A 14,794-nucleotide genomic window follows, 5' to 3' on the forward strand; every position below is an offset into this window, starting at 1 on the left:
CAAAATACGCGTATTTGCGTCAACTTGCCTGCGATGGCGCAGCGGGTAGATCCTTGATTGCCATGTTGATGACGAGTCCTATATCCGATAGGGCTGTGATAATGTCTGTTTAAATCTGGCCCTGCATACTTAACTAGTTAAAGGGTAAAAGTTAGTTTCATCCGCTAATAACGGTAATACGAGATCCTACATCCCGGTTATCACACACATACAGTTACACAGCTACAGTACAACACGGGGTATATTAACCTAATCATCAAACCCCTCAAACTCGTCATCCTTCGACGCGGCCTTTGTACGATTCTGCTCCCTCACTTGCTCAATCAGGTCGTCTAGTTTCATCTTTTCAAGCCTCTGATCGTCCGTCAGGTTTGCATTCCTCTCCGCCTCCTTCTTCTTGTGCCTCTTCTCGCGCCTCTCCACACGCTGTTCCTCCTTTTCGTGCTTGGCGCTCCACGCCTCGTTCTTCCTCTTGCGCTTCTTGTCGTCCTTCTTTTCAGGGACGTCACCATTCTTCGCCGCTTCCATGGCCTCCTTCCTCGCCGTCTCTCGTGCCTTTTCCTTGTATGCAAATGTGTCCCAGTCCATTTCTATGCCCAGCTTCTTGTCGCCCTTCCAGGTCTTTAGCTCTGGCATCCTCGGCATCCGAAGTAACCCCCATGCTTTTGCCAAGTCTACCCAATCGAGATCGGTTACTCGGAATATAGACGTTGCTTGGTGCGCGCCGTAGCTTCGTACCCAACTTACGAATGCCTTTTGCGCCTTGTCGTAGATTGCTCTGTCTGTTTTGGCCAATTTACGTATGTGATTTGTAGCACGTGTGGCAGCGTCTTCTGATATCGAAATCCCTGGCTTTTCCAATGGAGTAATTGGCGTTTTGCGAATGTCCAAAAATCGCACATAGTCTTCTTCACGTCCGGGATGGAGCATGACTACTGCGAGACCTTTTCTTCCCGCTCGCCCAGCTCTCCCGCTCCGGTGAATGAATACCTTGGGGTCTGACGGTGCATCGATTTGCACAACTAGGTCAACCTGAGGAATATCCAAACCCCGTGCCGCCAGATCCGTTGTCAGGAGCACCGTCGGGGAGACGGCGCTCAAGAATCTGTTAAAGTTCTTTTCTCGCACCTTTGCGGGGTGCTTCCCGTGCAGTGGTATTAATGAGAACCCAGCGGGGAGGATACCTGGCAACACATGTTGAAAGTAGTCCACCGCCGCACACGTCGACAAAAACACAATCGTTCGTTGTGGTGTGATCGGTAGTCTCTCGAGCAGTTGCCCTAACGCCGGCAGTTTTTGCGTCGCAGGTTTGACGAGATATGTCATTTGTAAACTGGCAGGTGTTTTCCTGTCTTCCAACACCCCGCCATCCTTCATCTTGACTCTGACTTCAATCTTGACGGGGTTCCGCAAACCGACCCGAATAATCTCGCTTACGGCTTCGCTAACACTGGCGCTAAACAGACCAGTCCGTCGCTGCTTCGGCAGATGTGAAATAATGCCCTGGAGGTCTTGTTTGAACCCCAGATCTAACAATCGATCCGCCTCATCAAGGACGAGCACTTCAAAGCTAGACTGCGGGCAGTGGACGTGAGGCGAGGACAAGAGCTCCACCAGTCGTCCTGGAGAAGATATCAGCACGTTGGGGCTATGGCGCAGAAAGTAACTGAGATCTTGTGCGGTGGTAGTCGTACCGCCAACGAGCAGTTGGGGCACAACCACAGGGACTGTAGTGGCAGGTCGTTTTTCGTCATCCTTGAGGTGTGGTAGTATTTCTGCAGACGGCGCATGGAATTCTAGTAATGAGACGAGGACGGAGTGAATTTGAGCGGCGAGCTCTCTGGTGGGCGAGACGATGATGGCAGCAACGTGGTGTTTCTTGGTGGGTTCTTGGAGGCGCAAGATCTTTTGGACGATGGGTATTAAGAAGGATAGGGTTTTGCCACTGCCAGTGACGGCCTATGTAAGTTGTTAGATACTCGCGGGTAAAAAAAATGGAATTCTTAGGGTGAAAGTGTCCGTACCTCGACGACAACGTCCTTGTTGCCCATAAAGTGCGGCATAGTGGCGGCTTGGACGGGCGTCATTCGGGAAAATCCCATGGTTGACACGGCGTCCAATATCCATTCCGCGAGCGGCGGTGTGAGGGCATCCCATGCCCTGGGATCCCGTCTGGGAGCGACCTTTCCAGGAGCCATGGCGGACTGGGAATGACGATGCTGGATATTGTCGCCAATGGAGGGACCAATGTTGAACAAAAAGTTGTCGCTATCGCGAAAGTGATGATCTTATCAGCACGTGACTGGACAAGTAAATATACCCACATATTGGGTGAACACATGCACAAATTTATGTACCGGATACCATGAGTTCCAAGCAGAAGCAGAGATCCGTCTCCAAACGATGCATGCCCAATCAATCATTTGGGAACAAACTGGTGGCTTTTCTGCCCCAGCCACAGCACATTTTCCGCAGCAGCCAATCTCCCACGCAAGACCAAACCCAGCATGTCGTCAGTCATCAGGTGCTCGCGTGAGCAACGCCTAGTGCCTGACCTGCATACCTAGGAGATGGCAGCGGACACACGACAATCACATGGAGGCAATTTCAGAACCAAACAAACAGCCCATGATAGATAGAACTTCATCCGCGTTACTGCCCATAATTGTTAGTCTAAACGTGAGGATCTCGCTGTGGATGCAGAAAGACATTTCATAGACAACATCTGAAATCTGGCAATCACATGCATGTGCCTTCAAGTTGGACTGACCAGGGACGGAGAACCTGCAAACACTCCGGTGAAGAATTAACCCAGTTGCCCACTTGAGCACCGCTGTGCCGCAAGCTTAGTGCCTCCACCGCCCAATACGGCACTTTAGACAGGGTCCGGTTCGAAATTTCCAAGCCCGGCGCCTCCGCGTACACCAAACCACCATCCCATGTCTACCATCAGCGAACCCAAAAAGGTGTCATTTATTAGTCCCAACACTTCCCTTTCTCACGAGTCCTCCCCTCGTCCTCTCTCTCTTCCTCCTCAGAACTTTATGCGCGTGCTGTGCGACCACAGCCGCCGCCGCCGCCGCCCCTCCCTACAGTCCTCGACCTGCAGTAGGGGAAGATCCCTCTGCTGCATTCCCCAACATCATCACCCTGGATCCGACAGACCCCGCGAGCTCTCCTCAAAAAAGACACTTGACGCTCCATAGTCGCTTCGCCGTGTTCGGTTCCATAGACGCTTTAGAGCCTACGGCGCGACGGTCGCGCCTCGATAAATACACCGGTTCCAATCTCCACTCCTCTGCTGTTTCCTCGCCCGCCGCCATCGCCCGCGACCATCTCTGGCCGTCTCCCTACGAATCGCTGCATCGCGTTGTTGTCGGAGCTGTTCCTTGCCCTGCACTGCCGCCGGTATCCTTCACCATGTCTCTACGCCGCAAGGCAGCTTCGTCTGTCCCGGAGACGCCTCGCGTCATTTCACCGAGTCCTACGCCCTCTGAGCATGAACTGGATTACTCAGCGCCTACAACGCGCTCCGCGGCTAGAAAGAGAATGACGCCCTCGCAACAATCTCTGGATGAGCACCCGCTGGAAGATGATGTTGATGACGAGGTTCCTGGCCTGCGTAGGTCCCGCACGAGAAGCAGGTCGCCCATCGACTCTCGAAAGGTTTCGCGCATGACTCCGAGCAACTCCAACCTCGCTACGAAATCATCCTCCAAAGACACATCCGAAAAAATCGTTTCAAACGGCAAAGTGGCCACGTCAAACGGGCACCTGGCCCCTCCTCAGCCTGCGACTCCCTCAGGTTGGTCCTGGAGGGACTTTAGCCGCAGTCCCAGCCCGCTCGGCCTCATCCCCATTCATCGGCAATGGCGAACATTTGTCCACAAGCACGAGGTGCCTCGGAAAGCGCTCCATGTCTCGATTGGCTTCTTTGTGGTGTGGCTGTACACTACGGGCACGCAGACACAGTCTGTTCCGCCGTATCTCATGGCTGCTTTGATCCCCATTGCCACGACAGACTGGCTTCGGCATCGGTACGCCTCCGTTAATAGGTTGTACGTACGATTGCTTGGAGCACTCATGCGAGAAAGCGAGTACTCGGGCTATAATGGCGTCATTTTCTACCTGCTTGGTGCTTGGGCTGTTTTGTACTTCCTTCCCAAGGATGTTGGTGTAATGAGTGTCTTGCTTCTGAGTTGGTGCGACACCGCCGCCAGCACTTTTGGACGACTCTGGGGTCGTTATACACCTCGAATTCGCCGCGGCAAATCCCTCGCCGGCTCGTTCGCCGCCTTCTTGTTTGGCGTGGCTACGTCCTTCTTCTTTTATGGCTGGTTGGTCCCCGTTATCGGACCTATGCCCGGCGACGAGAACTTCATGTTCAAAGGGTCTCTGTCGCTGCCGGTAGCAGTGACCAATGCCCTTGGCGTGTCTCAGGCTGCTGCCACTGTGACGGGCACTTTGGCCTTGTCCATCATGGGTCTATGGTCTGGTTTTGTGGCTTCCGCCAGTGAAGTTGTCGATATCTTTGGTTGGGACGACAACCTAACGATACCCATCCTCAGCGGCATTGGAATTTGGGGCTTCCTTAAGCTATTCGCTTGAACGAACGACCATCTCCTTTGTCGACATTGTTCTACCTTTGGTAGGAGACCTCTCATACCGAACATCTACTTCTCCACTTTTTACTATACTACAATTATTTTACAAGTCCAGCAATTTGGATCTTGGGGACATGGCCGGCGTTTCGGGGTCTTTGGATGTCTGTGAATTCATATTGGGTAGCTGTCAAATCATCATGTAGAAGACGATGACGTGAACATGATGGTTATGTTGGCTATGGTACGGCGGAAAGGGGCGGGTACCGGGGAATTTGAGATGCGAAATGGCCGGACTTAGCTTGTGTGTGTATAGATTCTTATAAATCTTCAGACTATTCACTTGCCAAGGCGTGAGGAGACTTTGACCCGTAATGACACCATGAAATTTGGGCCTAGGAAAGCTTCATCTTTCATCAACGTCCTCCTACATCATCGAGAACGAACGTTCTTGGTCATGAATTCTCTCGCTGGGCCATGTTTGATAGCCAACATGCAACAGGGTGTCGAGAGTAGCGCGTGGCTAACTGCAACAATGGCGTGCAGGTTGTTGCGAGACCCATTTGAGTGGACAGGGACTGATGCTTCCACGTCCCTCGGCTCTGATGTCTGCCGATATCACTGTTGAACATCTTCAGTGACCTCATTGATCTCACACTCAACACAAAGTTGTGCCACTCCACCCACCCCCGTGAGAACATCGGCCGTTTGACACCTGGCCACCAAACAGCGTGTTTCCTGTGCTGCCCATTTTAGTTGTGCATGTGGTTGTGGCAGGGATTGCCCAAGTAGCGGTAAGGCGGCGTGACGGGTACATATAATTGTTCCTTCTGCCGTCCCGGCCAGTATGGAAATGCAAGAGAAATAGCCAACCAGCACAGCATATATTATAGTCGAATACGGCCAGCCCTCGAGAACTCTGGAAGTTGGAAAATGTTTGCCTCTCCCCGACTACCGTCCTATGAGAAGATGCCCCATCATCAACGCTCGTGCAGGAGTTCTTTCTCCCCATGTATGTGTTGTCCTCGACTTTGGGAGGAGGCGTGTGCGTCCACACCATGTAGTTCTGAATTTCCACTTCCAGTTTGAACCCTGCTGCTGTGTTGTCCCCTCGGGTCGTGCTCCATCATGTCAACCCCCATGTGCCGCACACAGACTTCTGTTTCCACGAGTCGCTCATCGGGCTGGTGAACCGAGTTTTTGGAACATGGTGGCTTGTTTCTCGACCCAACCTAGTGTCTTCTGAGTGATAGAGACCCTGAGCACACTTTTTGAGGGCGAGCCAAGGCTCTTTGTACAGACTGGGCCATATTTTGGTAAGACGTGGTTCCTTGGACTTGTAGGTGAGCGATGTAGCCCATTAACCTGCTCATATCACGATTTGTGGCATTTGCTAGAGCGTCAGGAACCTGGCTGGCCGCTTCAGGATCGGTTGGCTTGTCGTTGTCGTGTTCCGTTTCACACAGGTACACCTGTTCCAGGTAATGAAATCATGATCACCTTGGCTCGGAATTTCACTCACTGGTTTTCATTACTGTACCAGGTCCTGCATGAGCTGAGGCGGTGCGGCTAGTTGCTTCATAAGTGGATGGGTTGGGTACCTAAGAGAGCTGGTCTGGCCAAAACTTCGTCGACTTACACCCCCCTCCATTGACCCCTCCCATGTGAACCTGTTGTAGCGTCAGAGAACAGACATGCTGTGGTCTTAGGAAAAGTTGCGTTCAACGTGGCCCAAACCGTTTTTGTCCGTCCAATGCCAACGGTCATGCAGCTATTCTGGCAAATGAAAGAAAACTCAAATTTTGATACAAACCAACGACCGCCATGATCACTCGTGGTGCAAGGACGCGGCCATGTCATTCCTCAGGGCACCAGAGGTCTGTACTGGTCTTTTCTTGGGCCTTCAGTGGTGGGGGAGGGGCAGATCACAGGAAATCACTTGAGCACTCTCGCACCAGACTTGCTCTTTCGCTACGGAGCCTGGACGAGCCAATCAAGCCGACGAGAATTCGCAGGGTTAGTTCGATTGCTGCTTACATGGCCATCCGGGATCTCCGATTCCTTCCCAATGAAAACAGGAGAAAATGGAAAATGGGCAACGGCATGTTGGCACATTGGAGGGGCTCTGCAATACCCCAGGAAGATCGATGGGAAAGTCGAGGATGTTTGGCATGCATACCTACAAGGGGCAGAGGCAGCAAGTTCGAGTATGGAGTGCATGTTGATGCATGATATCTGGTGCAAGACCAGATATTCACACGCAGGGAGTGTATGCCAAGGAACCTTGGAAGGCAGAGAGGAAGGAGCTTTCATGGAGTTGTTGGCTTCCAGGAAGTTCAATGTCTGGTTGGTTGTAGCTTCCTTTGGAAGCCGCCTGGGACCAGACTTGACCACACGTAATTTGATAGTGGCTCCAGTCTTGTAACTTGTCTGGTGCAGTTTGGCAGGTGCCTTGCACAAAGCCAATTGCGAGTTCAACAACCAATCGACTGGAGTCTGGTCTGGTCCTTCGAAAGATTGACTGAAAACTTGGTGGTATCAATTTTTTTTACGTTGACACTGTCAGAAATACGTAGCTGGCAAGATTCATCCATTCTTTGATAAACAACCTGGAGCAAAATGTGTACGACCGACAGTGCTGCAATTTCAGACACATCACTGGTGCAGCTTAGAGCCGCAGCAGCACCAGCAGGCCACGCCCTTGTCGCACATAAGCGCAGCGTGTCGTCGACTTTCGGAGTATTATGTGGTTGTTATCTTGACAACGCATCATCCATCATCCACAACAAGGCGGATTCCCCCGGTTCAACGCTGCGCTGCGCACCTCTGCGTGAGCCTCCTTCTGGGATCTGATTGTCAACCTTGAGCGCTGGACTCCCCGTTGCCTACTAGGCAGGTATTGACATTTTCGTGTCCAACAATGCCTGGTAGACAATGTATTGACAACACACTTGATATATATGCAGGCCCCCATCTCTTCGTTTTACCTACCCTACTTTAGGTAGGCACCTAGACACGGCAGACAGACCAGACATTGACCGTTGACTTCAAATGGACATGGACATTGTCTCGGCCCATGCCACGGAGTCGATGCCTCGAAGCTAACGGCCGCACCATCCACCGAAATCCAGTGCTGCTTTTGCGGTCTCGCCCCCGTGCTGGGGGTGGTCGCGCTTGTCGCAGGTTGCACCCGAGTGAACCTTGAGTCCTTGACCAGACTGGCACTGGGAGCATGCAACTTGGCCAGACTTGACATACTTTATCCACATGCACCCATTTCATCACTACCAGACCATACATGTCTATTCCGACCCTTTGGGTCCCCCAAGTCCGAAGTTGGTCTCCTTGCCGCTCCGTCAAGTCCACGTTGAGTGCCAGACTTGACACTACCAGGCCGTGCTTGAGTACCAGACGCATTTGATGCCTTTGCCTGCACACGTCCTTCACACCCGTTCGCCTTGTCACCACGACGTGGCTTTACCTCATCATTCTTTTTTTTTTTTTAACCCAGAGTCAACAAGGCCTTCAATGGAAGCGAATCATGGCCACCCACCACCACCTCAGCAGACTTGATGTCCATCCGCCAGCCGGTTCTCGGGCCATTATCCCTCCCCTCCGCCGCCCTTCTTTTTTCCTCATCATGGCCTTTCCCTGCAGGGTCTTAGGGTGTTGTTAGAAACCCCGTCTGCTAGTGCAGCCACCACTTCATTTGGCTTGATATCAGAAGTCTCTGTCATATCACCAGCCAGTCTCAAGGAATTTCAGTGGGCCTGTGGTCTCCGTGTTTGTAGCGTTTCTCATATTGTTTTGACTGCATCCCACCATGACTACTGCTGCCTTCTAGCCTTCCTTAGAGCATTTTCCCCTTTCATATGTTCTTGGAATCAAGCATTCTCCGCCAATCCCTTGGCACTTAGTGGCTCTTTTGCCCCTCGGCATATGCAGTCTCCTTTTTGTTGGTGTTGCCGGACCAAAATCTAATTCACACGCCCACCAGACCTGGAGTAGACTGCACGTTTGCCTCTTCGTTGGTCAATGCCTCCTTCCTGCCACCCTCCTCCCATCTTGATGATCCATTGTGTCCATGCTATCCGTTCTCTCGTTGGTTAAAAAACATCCTTACCTTTTTACAATGTGGAAATAGTCTACATTGGTTGAGGATATCGCTCCACCGTCATGGCCTCCATGGTACGCCTTTGGTCCACATCATGCAAGCCGCCATGATCACCTCGTCGCTGGCTCCAATGCCCTCATATCATACTTTTCCAGTATCGTCCTAAGCGGGGTATAGTGATCATCTCTTTGACGAATAGATGAATGTCGTGATGACTGCTTCAGTTCGAGCATAGTGACAGGGGGAGGGTCCGAGAAAAAGTATAAAAGGGGCCGTTGTGTTCAAGATGATTTCAATTCCTCCTTCTTCCTTTTTTATTTTTCTTGTCAGAGAACTCCAAGCAACCCTCAAACATCAAGTCACTCTTCTTGCCAAGTCTCACCATCACCAAGCTCTTTCGTGTTGTGTGTCTACACTCTACACAAGCATCCTTCATAGTGCCACATAGTCACTCAACAGCGCCGTCTTTGGCTTGCAATCACATCATACCATTCCAACTCTCGCCTTAGTTCTGACACTCTAGCCGTCACATATTACCGGTAGCTTTGTGCCACAGAGAACAGATCACAAATCAACATCTCCATCTACACACCAGCCAAAATGTCCGGCCCATTCCCAACCGTGTCTTACTCCATGCCAATGGCAGTTCCTGGAAAAGGCAATCAATACCCCACGTACAGCCACTACTCCATGAGTCCTCCGGAATGCGACGACGACATGAGCTCTGCGTCAGGCGTGCCCTCATACAGCAACAGTGGATACACCGGCACTGCCAGCTATCTTGGCTCAAACGATTATGACAGTGCCCATTCAGCTAGTGGCATTGATTTTCAAGAGTATATGCAGGACCGCTTCTCAAATTCGTTCAACCCCATCCCTCTTGACCGTAGTATGGCGGTCCAAGCGCAAACGTGAGTGGTCTCAGTTTCCTTTTTTTTTTTTTTAACACACCGTGCGTACCGAGTAGCTACCTGGGGCTTCTTGACGCAAATCAAACCTTAAAAAGAACAAGTGGTGTTGTTGCAAGTACCGAGATCGATCTGATGCAATTTGTGTGCCGGGGCTTGCATTCTGCATTACACCGCATAACAATAGGCTTGCAACAACATTTGAGCCAAGGGGAACAGAGAAGAGGGGAAAAGAAGAGAAGAAGAAAAAAGGCATCTCCTATTATTGCTCTCCATGCATAGTGCTAACTAGCTGCAAACAGCTCCGGAAAGTTAAACGCAAAGCACCGCGAGCTCATGGAACTTCAAAAGCAGGCGCAAGCTCGCCTCGCGAAGACGAGGGAGCGATTTCAGGACGGAATGCGTGACGCCCGCGAGGTGCGGGGAGATTTGGAGTGGACACAGAAGAAAGTCTCGTAAGTGCGCTCTCGACGTGCCTTTGAAAGAGCGCCATGACGTAGCGCCGCCCACCGCTCTGGAATTGAGACAATAGTCACGAACGCCATCGTTTGTGTCTGGTGTTTTTCTTTTTTCCCACGAGCCAGCGACATCCTAGCGGGCGCAATGTTTAAAAGCAGCTTCAGAGGCTAACCAATTTTTCATCACAGATCATTGCAGGCCAAGGCTGCTCGCAAGCATCCCAAGGAGTACCGCAAGGCTCGTGAGCGATACCCTTCTCCAGAGTATTAAATTCGCCATTGTTGTAACAACAACCTCTTCTTACGCCTGTTTTTTACTGTTCTGCGGTTTACAGTTCTATCACAATTTGAAGCGATTTAAAAAGCAGCTATAACTTACGGCATGTTTTCTTTGGTTCAGCGACAAAATCTGCACAAAATGTTTACAGTGGCGCTCCTTTGAATAGTAACTATCAGCAAAAATTTCTGCAGCATCCACAGCATTTTACAAACTACTTTACCAGGAACGTCCAGGATCGCATGACGTTAAAACAGGCGGCGGCGGCGCGGCAATCTTGCATTGATTTGGCGCGCGATCTGTTGCTGCTTTTAATGAGTCCCCTGCCGCTGGGCGGCAATTTAGGCGCTGAAGGTCCTGTCCTCTCCACATGGCAATGAACCGTGTGGGGGGCGAAATGACGGCCATTTCACGAAGATATGACTTATGATTGGGTGGGAATTGGGACGGATTTGAGGGCGGTCGAAAACCAAGGTACGCCTTGACTTGTTGTGTCTGCGGGAACCGGGATCTTTTTGGCGCCTGGGCGTGTGAACTGAACGCCAGGGCTACAAGGGGGCCCTGCTTACCCAGCAGATCGGACCCGGTTCATCGGGCGCTGCAGTGTGATGAGGATGGAGCGATGATGGCTGAGAAATATCCCGGCTGGAGAATCTGTCATCACCTTGGCCTTGGAGGATAGCGTGGTCTGGAGGAAGGTAGACAAGGGACCTTTCCTATTGTAGTGTATGGTACTGCTTCCGGTCACAGCCGTACAAAAACGGCCATTCGTGCTACTAGATCTAGCAGTAGCAGTATATTATGTCTCCCATGCGAGTGTGTCGATAGTAAGACCCTCCCGTATCGTACAATGGATTGATTGAAACGCAAGGTTCCGTATCCGACCATGTGTCTGCGCCAAGGTGTATGTCTCCTCCAATGAAAGCGTAGCAGCTTCGGTAGACGACGGTATGGTGTTGAAGAGGCTCATGGAAGGTGAATACCATGTGGTTGGCAGTAAATGGTGACGAATGTTGCAAAGGTTGCTCGTGGCATCCGAACTCGTGTAGTTGGTATGGTCACGTGACACACATCTTCCCGAAATCTCCCCCAAGTTTTCTTCGCTGTATGAACTTGATGAAGTGTAAAGCCGTTCAAAATTGCGCGATGCCAAGCCCTTTCCACAGGACTAAATATTGATACATTGAATTCTTCCTTCTGTTGTACACAGGCGGTTTTGGGAGCTTTTTATCTTCCGGGAGATGCCATCGTTCAAATATCCGGAACTGGGTGCGTTTGCCTTGGAACCCAAGTCCCCTTCGACTCAAGACCCAACTTCTTTTCAATTCGCTCCCACGGATTCTCGTTGGACATGTTGTCGTAGTAGCCTTCGTACCACGGCTTCGCGCTTGTCCCTTGCGAGGCTCTCTCTCGACTTGCAGGTTGCCCTCGCGATCCAACGAAGCCTGTTCCTGGAGCAGGACGAGCTGGCAAGCCGTGGTGAGAAGGGACTTGACCTTCGCTCTCTCGGGGAGCTTCCTTTTGCCCCGATTGTTGTTCGTCATCCTCACCCTCTAGGTCAATCTCGTCTTCGTTTGCTGCCTGTTTCGGCGTGCTGGTCTGCTTTCCTAGCGGCGTGGAATTAGATCCCGTCGAGGCATCTTTCAAGCTCGGCGAGGACTGCGAGACCGCGTCCACTGCAGGATTATATCTCCTCTTTTTCTGGGGGCGATCTTGCGCGCCGAAGGACGAGAAGCCCATTGCGGCGGCCATGGCTGCGGCATCGGCGTCTGCTTCCGGGTCCATTTTCGTTCTTTTTTTTTTTTTTTTTTTTTTGCGAAATTGGTTCACGAGGGCGCTTTGCTCTGGGGGAGTGAGTGAGCTGGCTTTTCTTCACCGCAAGTGTGGGGTTGTTGAGAGGAAATCCGAGGTGGTGTCGTGACGTGGTTGAGGATGGAGGGTTGGATTCAAGATCTTGGGGGCGGGCTGGGTCGGCGGATTGGGGTCTTCAGCCTCATTGGTGGGGCGGAATGTGGCTCACTTTCTGGCGGGATGTGTGACACTTGGAGAGTGTTGTTGACGATGTGAGGGTCGTAATTTAAGAAGCTGGGCGATGGAAAAGTTCGATGAGAATTTTGAACTTGATTGATAAGTATTTATGGAGTGTATAACTTGATATGAAGCGTTTTTGGTCGATCTAGGTGAGGATGTGGCGTCCACGGACGTGCTAGGTCCCTTTATTTCGGATCTTCAAGATCCCGGTGGTTGGGACGACTTAAGCGGCGATTAGATGATCTGGCTGGATCTAGCAAACAAACAAACTATGATTTATACTCCATCATGAATTTTCATTAAAGCTTTCCTATCTCCATCTAACACTAATATTCAATCATTTGTCGTCTAACCTCTACAAAACCAGCGGCATACCCTGAAACACCTACCATTCTCACTCATCACCTCACAAACACCACCAACACAATGGCCGACCAAGCTCCCATATCCCTCAACCTCCCTTCAAAATACATCTCCAAATCCGCCAACTTAGCCAGCAAATCCCCAGCCCCAAGCATCGAATGGCTCACCGCAACATGGACAGTCACCCACTCAACCCTTCACATGTGGCGATCAGCGCGCAACGTCCGCATCACGTACAAGCCTCTGCCTCCCAAAGCCGACGGCAGTCCACGCATAGACGACCTGGTAGAATACGAACCCACCAAGTCGTCGGGCGTGCTAAAGACCGTCGCGGGAGTCGATACGCAGTCCGCTGATGGGGGCTGGGACTGGAGGGGCAAAGGGTTGCTGTTCTTCGTGTCGAGTCACTGGGAGTTACTTGGCTGGGGGGAGGTTGTGAACGCGGAGGGGAAGAAGGAGAGGTGGGCGGTTACGTGGTTTGCTCCGACGGTGTTTACGAAGGAGGGTGTTGATGTGTATTGTGATTCGGAGGCGGGGTTGAGCGAGGAGACGTATGGGAGGATTGAGGAGGCGTTGAAGGGGATGGAGGCGAGGGAGATTGTGGATATGACGGAGAGGGATATGAGGGCTGTTGAGATTAAGTTGCCGAGGGTTGCGGGCTGATGGGATGGTGAATGTGCTGTATTGTATATTGGAAAGTAATGAGTTGAGATAGTCCGTATGTACATGTTGGAGATGATTCTGTATATTGTTCATTGAAGTACGGTAGCATACGAGTTTGCGTGTGAATAATCCTGCCGTAGGTAGTACTAATTGATAAAAATATTGGTAGCTGATATTTGAATTCAAAAACTCATGTGGGTATCATATTCCTCCTCTTAGCTCATTAATCATAATGACGATGACGCCGTTCCCTTTCTTGAGAACGAGACTCACGTCGGTGTGAACGTTCTCGTTCTCTATCCCTCCTTCTACCCCTATCTCGCTCCCTATCATCCTTTTCATCGCGCCTATCTCTTGACCGACGCCGACTCCTATCCGATCTCGGTGATTCACTACGACGTCTTGTTTCCCGGTCCTCTCTCCGCCTATGCTTCTCCCTGCGCCTTTCGTCCCTCCGCATCTGACGCAACTCTTCCTCCCGCTCTTCCTGGAATTTCTTCCGCTCCTGTTTCAATTCCCTCACCCGTGACGCCCCCTTCTTCATCATCGCAAGAGGGTCACTGGCGACTATGCGTTTCTCATCCCTGTCCTTTCGCCTGGGATCGTCATTACCCCATACATCTTTCAAAGGCGCGTCTCCTCTCTCAGCATCTGCTTGTGAGTACCACGGCCGATTGGTTCCGTTTTTGCCTGCTGCATTGGATAATCGCATGGTATATTGATCTTCATATTCTCGCTTCTTCTTTTGCGACTCCATCTCTGCTTCTTCGTTCTTTTCTGCATGGGCCCTGGTTTTTTCGTCTCCGAATAGGTCGATGTGGCCGCGGTGGTCTACGATGGGTGCCGAACTGCTTGTTCTTTGGGATCCTTCAAGTGACGTGTTTGCTGGCTCTGCTCTCTGTTTTGCGAGTCTCAATTCGAAATCTGTGTCGTCTTCGCCAGGGCGCTTTCGCTTTCGACGTGCGCTCCCATGGTGATCTGGGCCGCTCTCCCTGCTCGGCCTGTGTGATTCAACTGGTTCATCTTCCTTGTCATAGGTGATGGGCGGTGGTGCTTCGCCTCGTAGGATTGCTAGTCGGCGCTGGGCATCGATTTCTTGCATGCGCTGGTCTTCTGCGTCTTCTGCAGCCTTGGCCGTGGCCTCGTCGCGGCGGACCCTTGCGATGTTGTCGGCATTGTAGACGTTCCAGGACTTTTTCCCTAATAAGTGCCTTCTTTGTGTTAATCAAGCCTGGGGTTGCCTGGACAAGAGATGTGTTCTTACAAAGGCATGTTTAGGTGGTTCCCCTTGGTCAAGGACCAACTTGGAGGTTTGACTAAATGCAGCCTACTGCTAGAGTGAAAGCGAGGATCTGGGTCAAAGATGGCTTACTGACTGC

The 14,794-nt window shown here is 51.4% G+C and overlaps 7 protein-coding genes across 7 annotated transcripts; 3 read left to right on the plus strand and 4 right to left on the minus strand.

The window, feature by feature from the left end:
- Positions 1-249: 249 nt before the first annotated feature.
- On the minus strand, positions 250-2,198 carry VFPPC_01001 (DEAD/DEAH box helicase (Sbp4); the record flags this gene model as incomplete). The annotated part of the gene is made up of 2 exons (XM_018280910.1): positions 250-1,959; positions 2,025-2,198. The coding sequence occupies 2 exons, from the start codon at positions 2,196-2,198 to the stop codon at positions 250-252; spliced, it is 1,884 nt and encodes a 627-aa protein (XP_018149316.1).
- A 541-nt stretch (positions 2,199-2,739) lies between these two features.
- Positions 2,740-3,204, minus strand: VFPPC_18769 (hypothetical protein; the record flags this gene model as incomplete). The annotated part of the gene is made up of 2 exons (XM_022430334.1): positions 2,740-2,943; positions 3,049-3,204. The coding sequence occupies 2 exons, from the start codon at positions 3,202-3,204 to the stop codon at positions 2,740-2,742; spliced, it is 360 nt and encodes a 119-aa protein (XP_022285922.1).
- A 216-nt stretch (positions 3,205-3,420) lies between these two features.
- On the plus strand, positions 3,421-4,608 carry VFPPC_12955 (phosphatidate cytidylyltransferase family protein; the record flags this gene model as incomplete). Its single annotated transcript, XM_018290732.1, has 1 exon — positions 3,421-4,608. One exon carries the CDS (start codon positions 3,421-3,423, stop codon positions 4,606-4,608), a length of 1,188 nt encoding a protein of 395 aa, XP_018149317.1.
- Positions 4,609-9,315: 4,707 nt separating this feature from the next.
- On the plus strand, positions 9,316-10,352 carry VFPPC_12956 (hypothetical protein; the record flags this gene model as incomplete). Its single annotated transcript, XM_018290733.1, has 3 exons — positions 9,316-9,626; positions 9,926-10,078; positions 10,271-10,352. 3 exons carry the CDS (start codon positions 9,316-9,318, stop codon positions 10,350-10,352), a joined length of 546 nt encoding a protein of 181 aa, XP_018149319.1.
- Positions 10,353-11,609: 1,257 nt separating this feature from the next.
- Positions 11,610-12,143, minus strand: VFPPC_12957 (hypothetical protein; the record flags this gene model as incomplete). Its single annotated transcript, XM_018290734.1, has 1 exon — positions 11,610-12,143. One exon carries the CDS (start codon positions 12,141-12,143, stop codon positions 11,610-11,612), a length of 534 nt encoding a protein of 177 aa, XP_018149320.1.
- A 672-nt stretch (positions 12,144-12,815) lies between these two features.
- On the plus strand, positions 12,816-13,415 carry VFPPC_01002 (histidinolphosphatase-like protein; the record flags this gene model as incomplete). Its single annotated transcript, XM_018280911.1, has 1 exon — positions 12,816-13,415. One exon carries the CDS (start codon positions 12,816-12,818, stop codon positions 13,413-13,415), a length of 600 nt encoding a protein of 199 aa, XP_018149321.1.
- A 223-nt stretch (positions 13,416-13,638) lies between these two features.
- On the minus strand, positions 13,639-14,687 carry VFPPC_15273 (homocitrate synthase; the record flags this gene model as incomplete). The annotated part of the gene is made up of 2 exons (XM_018293026.2): positions 13,639-14,626; positions 14,680-14,687. The coding sequence occupies 2 exons, from the start codon at positions 14,685-14,687 to the stop codon at positions 13,639-13,641; spliced, it is 996 nt and encodes a 331-aa protein (XP_018149322.2).
- Between the last annotated feature and the right edge of the window lie 107 nt (positions 14,688-14,794).

The sequence above is a fragment of the Pochonia chlamydosporia genome, chromosome 1, assembly GCF_001653235.2.
Source record: "Pochonia chlamydosporia 170 chromosome 1, whole genome shotgun sequence".
In the NCBI taxonomy this organism is placed as follows: domain Eukaryota; kingdom Fungi; phylum Ascomycota; class Sordariomycetes; order Hypocreales; family Clavicipitaceae; genus Pochonia; species Pochonia chlamydosporia.